At 43.0% G+C, this 9,430-nt stretch overlaps 2 protein-coding genes across 2 annotated transcripts; both read left to right on the top strand.

The window, feature by feature from the left end:
- Positions 1 to 3,169: 3,169 nt before the first annotated feature.
- Positions 3,170 to 5,858, top strand: LOC121767067. The gene is made up of 4 exons (XM_042163270.1): positions 3,170 to 3,271; positions 4,782 to 5,196; positions 5,325 to 5,425; positions 5,508 to 5,858. The coding sequence occupies exons 1-4, from the start codon at positions 3,170 to 3,172 to the stop codon at positions 5,595 to 5,597; spliced, it is 708 nt and encodes a 235-aa protein (XP_042019204.1). The 3' UTR covers positions 5,598 to 5,858.
- Positions 5,859 to 7,429: 1,571 nt separating this feature from the next.
- LOC121767066 lies at positions 7,430 to 8,047 on the top strand. The gene has a single exon (XM_042163269.1). The coding sequence runs from the start codon at positions 7,430 to 7,432 to the stop codon at positions 8,045 to 8,047; it is 618 nt and encodes a 205-aa protein (XP_042019203.1).
- The last annotated feature ends 1,383 nt before the right edge of the window (positions 8,048 to 9,430 follow it).

The following is a 9,430-nucleotide window of genomic DNA, read 5'->3' as shown; positions in this document are numbered from 1 at the left end:
TATCAATCTCCCTGATTTCTTGGCCTTTTGCGTCCTTTGTGCCGACTTGATCAGTTTAGCCTTGATGCCTTGGTCAAGCTGCATTCCTGCACTTAACACTTGTTTTGCGCAATAAACAGATAAAGTGGCGTACTTTTTACCCTTTAAACCGATGCATAAAATGAGCCTTATCAGAGTTTCAAGACAATCACAACATTTTAATTAACTTGCTCAACACCGCCAACCGCTGGTCGCCGCTCAACCTGCACATAGGGAAAACACATATAAGGCTGAGTTAGTACTCAGTGGACTTATGCCGAAAATAGTTTATCAAAGTATTATTTATCATGCCATTTTCAAGTGTCAATCGGGGTTTTATCTTTAGAAAGGGCCGAAGCACCAAAATATTTCCTTCGTTCAAAAGTCACTGTCGCTCAACCATTTTTCTCATCGACGTTTACCACATCCTCATTCTACATGACAAGGAATGCGGCCGCAAACCAGGTCACTAGACTGGCCAACCCGTACGCTGACACACGGTCTAACATTGGTGTACACTAATCCAAGTAGGGTTTGCTGCCCTACGAGGATCCGAATTCAATTTAATAATAGTGGCAAGGCCACAACGGATAGGCACGACAAAACAAATCACGGCATGATAAACACAGATTTCATTCTGAACGATAAAGATTTAGGACGTTGTCCTTATTTTAAAAGAAATCCCACCTCGACTGCTCAGATCTCAAGTACTTTCTTCCCTTTGCTATCACGCTTTGAGCGCGAGTTATCACACTTAAATAATATGTATCACAAATCAGTCTCGATTAACGACTCAAAATCATGCATGTCCCCAAACGTTTCCCTTTTCCCATTGATTTGTTTTATATTAATAATCACAATCAAGACATGCTCTTCATATCAATTTATTCATACTACAACACCAGATCTATCATCAAAACATGGTCACGCATGAGTGTTCTTCACACAACACATATCACACGCACACACACGCACACACGCGCGGCACACACACACGCACAACACTTCTAATTCACCAATTGTTTCCCCTTTTCGCTCGATCTATATGCATGAGGGTTCAAGAACACCAATTGATCGGTTAGACGAAAAAAGATAGATCAAAAATACCTTTTCTTGATAGAAACGAACGGTAGAACAATGTATTAGCCTTGATTCTTCAACAATTCTTGAGTTTCAACTTCAATTCTTTGCAAAGAATGAAGAATTCTTGGAGAAAAGTAGAAGAAAAATTGAGAGTGAGAGGGAGAGTGGAGAGTGGAGTGAGGGAGAGAAGTAGGCGTGTATTTAGTGGGGGCTAGGGTTAGGTTTTCTCTCTTATTTATAGAGTGCAAGAATATATTCCCATAATTAATTAAATAAAGATATGGGAAGATATGGGAGAGAGAAAGTGGCGTTAATTCTGGTAGAGAAATAAGGGATTTCGAATTCTACGTTGTTCAATCAGCATATGAATTAATTTGGAATTTACTTGGAATATCACAAAGTAGAATAAAATATCACGGAGCAGAATAAAAATAAAAATTTCCACTATTAAAATAGGGAAGTAGGCGATTTTTATTCCTCTCCCACAAGGAATTAAATTCAAATCCTAATTTAAATAGGATATGGCAAGAATTAGGATTTGAATTTAATTCCTTGTGGGAGAGGAATAAAAATCGCCTACTTCCCTATTTTAATAGTGGAAATTTTTATTTTTATTCTGCTCCGTGATATTTTATTCTACTTTGTGATATTCCAAGTAAATTCCAAATTAATTCATACGCTGATTAAACAACGTAGAATTCGAAATCCCTTATTTCTCTACCAGAATTAACGCCACTTTCTCTCTCCCATATCTTCCCAAATCTTTATTTAATTAATTATGGGAATATATTCTTGCACTCTATAAATAAGAGAGAAAACCTAACCCTAGCCCCCACTAAATACACGCCTACTTCTCTCCCTCACTCCACTCTCCACTCTCCCTCTCACTCTCAATTTTTCTTCTACTTTTCTCCAAGAATTCTTCATTATTTGCAAAGAATTGAAGTTGAAACTCAAGAATTGTTGAAGAATCAAGGCTAATACATTGTTCTACCGTTCGTTTCTATCAAGAAAAGGTATTTTTGATCTATCTTTTTTCGTCTAACCGATCAATTGGTGTTCTTGAACCCTCATGCATATAGATCGAGCGAAAAGGGGAAACAATTGGTGAATTAGAAGTGTTGTGCGTGTGTGTGTGCCGCGCGCGTGTGCCGCGCATGTATGCGTGTGTGCGTGTGATATGTGTTGTGTGAAGAACACTCATGCGTGACCATGTTTTGATGATAGATCTGGTGTTGTAGTATGAATAAATTGATATGAAGAGCATGTCTTGATTGTGATTATTAATATAAAACAAATCAATGGGAAAAGGGAAACGTTTGGGGACATGCATGATTTTGAGTCGTTAATCGAGACTGATTTGTGATACATATTATTTAAATGTGATAACTCGCGCTCAAAGCGTGATAGCAAAGGGAAGAAAGTACTTGAGATCTAAGCAGTCGAGGTGAGCTTTCTTTTAAAATAAGGACAACGTCCTAAATCTTTATCGTTGAGAATGAAATTTGTGTTTATGATGCCTTGATTTGTTTTGTCGTGCCTATCCGTTGTGGCCTTGCCACTATTATTAAATCGAATTCGGATCCTCGTAGGGCAGCAAACCCTACTTGGATTAGTGTACACCAATGTTAGACCGTGTGTCAGCGTACGGGTTGGCCAGTCTAGTGACCTGGTTTGCGGCCGCATTCCTTGTCATGTAGAATGAGGATGTGGTAAACGTCGATGAGAAAAATGGTTGCGCGACCGTGACTTTTGAACGAAGGAAATATTTTGGTGCTTCGGCCCTTTCTAAAGATAAAACCCCGATTGACACTTGAAAATGGCATGATAAATAATACTTTGATAAACTGTTTTCGGCATAAGTCCACTGAGTACTAACACATCCTTGTATGTGTTTTCCCTATGTGCAGGTTGAGCGGCGACCAGCGGTTGGCGGTGTTGAGGAAGTTAATTAAAATGTTGTGATTGTCTTGAAACTCTGATAAGGCTCATTTCATGCATCGGTTTAAAGGGTAAAAAGTACGCCACTTGATCTGTTTATTGCGCAAAACAAGTGTTAAGTGCAGGAATGCAGCTTGACCAAGGCATCAAGGCTAAACTGATCAAGTCGGCACAAAGGACGCAAAAGGCCAAGAAATCAGGGAGATTGATCAAGGGGAGTGATCAAGCAGTTAGGCAGGGACCATTAGCAAAGAGAAGAGGACACGTGCCGATACAAAGGACACCATACTGCTATGAAGGGACCACTGTCTTCTAGAAGGAGGAATACGTGTCGACCAAAGAGACGCGCGGTCCTCGTAGAAAGTGAATATTCGCCGACAAGGTTGTTATCCGTCATGACCGCACTTCCTAAGGATAGGAAGCACGGGAAAATCGCGACTAATGGGGGATTTAAGAAGCGGGGAAGAAGGGGGAAAACGATCAAGACAATACAACTTATCGATCAACGATGAAATTTCATTTATCAACAAGGTTTCAAATCCCGAAGGTACATAACGTGAATGACATAGTTTGACAATTCAAAGGAATTAAAAGAAATTCTTAAAACTTGACGTAGCGGAAGCATTTGAGAGTTAGCTACTACTATGTATGAAGACACAATAGCAACCGGATCATTTATTGAATATTGTCTCGGTCCAATGCTTAACATCCTCCGTCCCCCGTCCACGCTCAACCTGCACATAGGGAAAACATATGCAGGGGCTGAGTACTTGATGCACTCAGTGAACTCATGCCCGAAATACTTTCATCGATTAAATTATGTCAAGCCATCATCGAGTGAATCTCGGGTTTTACTTTAAAAAGGCCGAGAAACACTAAAATCATTTTTATCATAAAACATGGCTGCGCAGCCCATCATCATCTCCATCATGTACCATATCTGAACTATCATGTGAAACGAGACTGTGGCCACAATCTCGATCACTGGACCGGCCGACCTAGGGGACGGCTCACGATCCCTATCAGTGCACTAGTCCGAGTAGGGACTCACTCCCTAGTCAGACCCGAATTCGTTAACTATCAAAGTCTAGTAGGATATTATCCCAGTAGACAATCAGATGGCAATTCAAAACATAAAAACGGCATGACATACTATTTTAAACCACCCTTATTTCACCATAAACATATCATTTCAAAATAAAAGAATTTAAGTAATAAAGCCCACCTCGAAAGCTTAGAATTTCCGTAAAATTCCTCGTTTCGACTGTTAGTGTGCGTGCGAACCACCTTTTCGGAAAATACATAAGATTCATATCAATTCTCGGTAACGACGATATTTAGAATGCATGCACTCTAATTAAAGTCTTTTAGTTTGTTTTCTCGGTTTTCGCACATTTTCGATTATTCGGCGGTCGCCCAAGGCGTCGCGTGCGACGCTTGTCAGCCGCTTACGCTCGTTCTTTCCTCTGTTGGCTCCTCGTATTTTCCACGACGTCGGAATAAATTTCTTAAAATTATTTAAGCGCATAATTAATTTATCGCAACCATATTCCTTCGCATTTATACTTATTTCGTACTTTGAATTATTCCGAGAAATAAATAATTATTTCCCCACGATTAAATTATCGGCCCAAGGATTTAATTAGAAGGCCCAAGACTTAGTTCCCATTTTATATCTCCAATTTAAATTATTAGAGGCCCAAAAGAATTAGCTCTCAAATTAATTAAGAGTCCAAAAGAGAGGCCCAACAACATTAAAACAAGTGGCCCAAAGTCACATTTCCCCTACTCCCTCCTCTCGGTCAAGACTCTCTCTCTTATCCTCTTTCTCTCTTCTTCTCTTTCTCTCTTCTTCTCTTCCTCAAAATTCCCGTCGCCCTTTCCATTTCCGCGTCGGAGCTGCCGGGAGGAGCTGCTGTCTTGCTGGAGCCGCTGCCTTCTCTGCCGTAGCTGCCGGGAAGACGAGCCACTGCTGTCGCCATCGAGCTCCTCTGCTCCAGCCGGCTTCACGCCACCGCCGACGTCCTCAGCGAGCCGTCGGTGGTCGGACAGCCCAGGGGCGTCCCCGCCGCCGACCCGAACAGCCCCGCACCAGCCCGAAGAAGACCCGATTTACTCCGGGCAGCCCCGTACTTAACCCGAACGTCCCTCAAGGTATGTTTTTTTTATTTTATTTCCAAGTTATGTTCTTTCATACGTTCGATTACATACGGCGAGTGTTCGATTAAATTCAATTGTTGGGTTGTTTGATTTATGTTGATTGTTGAATTTCCTTGTTGGAGGTTCATGTGTGATGATATGCAATGTATACAATGATCCAAAAAGGAAGGGATTATACCTCAAAGAAGGATTTGAACTTGGTGGTGGATTGGCAAAAAAAATGGTGAAATTTTCTCCTCTTCTTCCTCTCTCGGCTTCTCTCTCAGCTCTCTCTCACTCCCTCTCTTTTTTTTTCTTTTGTGTAGTGTAATGTGAGGAGGAGAGTTGGAAGGGCTAAAGTAGTGCTTTGGGTGACTCTTGGATGGAAAGCCTTGATGGTGGAAGAGGGAAGGTGAAAGAGTTGGAGATTTGGAAGGTCCTTGGTGGGAAAACCGTCGATCATGGTTGAAGAAGAAGGAAAAGGAATTTCTTTGGGCTTGCTCACATTTGTTTGGAGAGATTTGGGCTTCTAAAATAATTAAAATTGTTTTGGGCTCATTTAGTTGTAAGCCCAAATTTGTATAATTGTTTATTTGTTAGACTTTTTAATTGTTATGGCCAAAAGCCATTTTATAAACATTGGACTTTATTATTATTATTATTTTTTTCTTAGGTCAGCCCAAGTTTTCTTTCGTTTCGACAAACTTTTATTTATCTCGTAGTAACTTGGTGTTATTTAAAGTACTTTAAAAGTGCGGGCGTTACATTATCCCTACTGGAGGATCGCTGCGGCGTGCCTATAAATAGAGTCTGCGACACCACAATAGAGAATCTTTTATCCGCTTTCTAGTTAGTTCTTAGTTTTAGCTTAGTTTAGTTAATTTTCGTTCCAGTTCTTAGCTAGCTTAGTTTAGAATTTCTGTTAGTGAAGCGTAAGTGATTCAGTGCGTCAGAGGCTTCAGTTCTGTCCGGCACTGTTTCCAGTTTCCAACCGAGAATCGCTCGGCCTTTACTCGCTTTATGTTCATTCAATTTCGTAGCTAGTTTTTGTTTTGGACGAGATCTATTCTGGAATCAAAGTTCTTTTGTTTTCGGATCTTCAAGTTCACTGTCGCAGTTTAATTTCTCGCTTTTAAATATTGTTCCATGTGCCTAGTTATAATGAATGTTAAAATGATTTACGGTTCCGTGGTTTAATCAAGTAGTTAGTTTAAATTCTGCCTAGCATAAATCCAGTAGTTAAAACAAACTCCCAAGTTAAAGCGTGGCCGCAGCCAAACCCCATGTTCACTAAACACACACTCGCAGCACATTTTTCTCTGTGGGATCGACCCCGATTCTTGCCAATCTTCGGTTACTAAAGAAAATCTTCATCTTTGCGTAGATGGCACGGATGAAATGAACCGCACTTAAGAGCTCCCAGTATAGTGACCGAATGCGACAGGCGATACACGATTACCGCAGCTACGAGAGAGAAGAAGGAAAAGCTCTAGGGGAGGTCGTCGCTCACTTCGAAACCCTGTGGCGAGATGTCCTCGGGTACCATGCGACATCCTATGGTGGCATAAGGAGACTAGTTGAGCTGATGCCCGAGAGTTGAAAAGATTGGATGGAAGCAACATCCAGTCGATTCACGTGGTACGAACCACGAATTGACGGGATGGATGGCGACATGAAAGGCTTTCTGAAGGTCTTGAAGTGTGCTCTAGTTGACTCCCGTTTTGAGCGACCACCGTCGGCAGAGAAGAAGGAAGATGAGATAGTATGGGAGGACAAGCACATGGTCGAGATTGAACTCGTAGCAGGGGGCGAAGGCGGAGCAAGAGTATGAATGTTTCCGGGCTTCGAGGATGACTATGTGATGGACATGATGGATGATGACGAGGCCCTCCGTCTGATTGATGAGTATCACGGGATAGAGGACCTGGAAGAAGAAGAGGATCCGGAAGAGGAAGAGGATCCGGAGGAAGAAGAAGACCCAGAGGAAGAAAGTTAGCGATAGCTAGTTCGATGTCGTTTTCCTTTTAAGTTGTTAGAACTAAATAGAAGTAGTATGTTTCCTGTTTTTGAGTCGAACGAGTGTTTTGTTTCCTTTTCCGAGCTTCTATAAAAGTTCCACGTTTTGATCGACCTTGCGTGTTTTTTTTTAGTTTATCGTTTCGTGCCATGTTTAAATGCAAGCGAGTTATGTTTTGGTTTTGATCACAACGAATACTATCAAAGATGCTAATTTGTATTTTGGATCAGAATGCCACCGAGACGAGGACGTGGGCGTGGACGTGGACGTGAACGTGGGGCAGGCCGAGGCCCACGAGTGGAAAGTACTGTGGAAGAAAGATCCGAGGGAAGTATCGGAGGTCAACCCCCGCCTCCACCGCCACCTCCACTACAACCTCATGATAAGGAATACATTAAGACGTTCCGCAAAGAGAAACCCCCAAAGTTTGATGGGTTAGGAGAGCCACAGAAGGCAGAGGCCTGGATCCGCGAGATCGAGCGCATCTTTGAGTTCATGGTGTGCACGGACAGGGAGCGTCTGGCATGCGTGACTTATCAACTGACTAAGCCAGCAGATCGTTGGTGGGAGACTAGACGAAGAACAGTGGACCCCGCCTGCCGAGAGGCTTTGACTTGGGATGAGTTCAAGGAAGAGATATATAATAAGTACGTCCCTATGAGCTACCGACGAGCCAAGACGGCAGAGTTCCACACTTTGAAGCAGGGAAATATGACAGTGTCGGAATATGACCGCGCACTTTGTGAGATGACTCGTTATGCACCTGAGTTGGTGGACACGGATGAGAAGATGGCCGCGAAGTTTCACTCTGGCCTTAGGACTGAGATAAGAGTGGCCGTGGCTAGCTGACAAGGAGTTCCTTACGCCGAGCTTTTGAGTTGCGCCTTGGACGTAGAAGAGGCACTTCCTAAGAATCAGAGAGTGACAAATCCTACACCACCCACACAACAAATAAATTATCGGGACAAGAGGAAGTGGGAAGGAAACCGAGCCCAGTATGACAACAAGAGACACCATCCTACTTTCCGCCAGCCTCAGAATTTTGGCCGACAGGTTGTCCCACAACAAAGAGGAAATCAGCCAAGGACACCTTACTGCAATCGGTGCTCCAAGTTCCACGTTGGGGAGTGTAGAGTCGGAGGCACCCGATGCTTTGCTTGTGGTGGGAATGGCCACATGTTCCGAGAGTGCCCGAACAACAACAAGGGTGGAACGAGGAACGGGCAGGGACAGAGACCACCGCAGCAACCACAACCGATCCGGCAAGTCGCCCCACAATCAGCAAGGGCGTATGCACTGAAAGGGAATCCAAGACAGGAGCAACAGGCCAATAAGGGCAAAGATAACTTGGCAGGTATGGGAAAGATCCAACAACTCCTTATTATTGTGTTGTTTGATATGGGTGCTTCGCACTCTTTTATATCAATGTCATGTGTGAATGCCCTAGAACTTCCTACTGTTAAGCTTGAACCGATTTTGAACGTGTCTTCACCTGTTGGAGGTCTGATTGACATTGCACAAACTTGCTCGAACGTAGAGTTTGTGTTAGGAGAATTAGGAGTAGTAGCTCGAATTTTGCACGTTATGCCTTTGGAGAACGTAGACATAATTTTGGGAATGGATTGGCTGACCGAGAACCACGCAACGATTCACTGTAAGGAGAGGCAGATTTCTTTTCGAGCTCCTGGTGACGAGCCGACCATCTTGCATGGGATTTCCTTGAACCGGCGAACCTCCATAATCTCTGCTTTACAAGCAACCACGATGATAAGAAAAGGGCGTTTGGTGTATCTTGTGTACTTAAACGGAGAAGAAAAGAAGGAATTGAAAGTGGAAGACGAGGCAGTAGTGCGAGACTTTCCCGATGTGTTCCCTGAAAACCTACCTGGACCGCCGCCCGACAGACAAGTGGAGTTTACGATTGACTTGGAACCCGGATCTGCGCCAGTATCGAAGGCACCATACCGAATGGCCCCTAAAGTGTTGGCTGAATTGAAGATTCAGTTGCAAGAACTGCTAGACTTGGGATTTATTCGGCCTAGTGTATCACCGTGGGGAGCCCCTGTTCTGTTCGTAAAGAAGAAGGATGGAACGATGAGGATGTGCATTGACTATCGCGAACTCAACAAGTTGACATTGAAGAATAAGTACCTACTGCCAAGAATCGACGACTTATTTGACCAACTTCGAGGAGCGGGCGTATTTTCAAAAATGGATTTGAGGTAGGGGTAT

This window comes from Salvia splendens, chromosome 15 (assembly GCF_004379255.2).
Source record: "Salvia splendens isolate huo1 chromosome 15, SspV2, whole genome shotgun sequence".
In the NCBI taxonomy this organism is placed as follows: domain Eukaryota; kingdom Viridiplantae; phylum Streptophyta; class Magnoliopsida; order Lamiales; family Lamiaceae; genus Salvia; species Salvia splendens.
The sequence above is the reverse complement of the archived record's forward strand: the minus strand, read 5'-3'. Positions and strand labels throughout refer to the sequence as shown.

Excerpts from the sequence above, each read along its gene's own strand:
- LOC121767066 (XM_042163269.1), top strand. The coding sequence starts at position 7,430 with ATGCCACCGAGACGAGGACGTGGGCGTGGACGTGGACGTGAACGTGGG.
- LOC121767067 (XM_042163270.1), top strand. The coding sequence starts at position 3,170 with ATGCAGCTTGACCAAGGCATCAAGGCTAAACTGATCAAGTCGGCACAA. Across the intron at positions 5,197-5,324 it reads TAACCCGAACGTCCCTCAAG|GTTCATGTGTGATGATATGC; the intron begins GTATGTTTTTTT and ends TCCTTGTTGGAG. Across the intron at positions 5,426-5,507 it reads GTGGATTGGCAAAAAAAATG|TGTAATGTGAGGAGGAGAGT; the intron begins GTGAAATTTTCT and ends TCTTTTGTGTAG.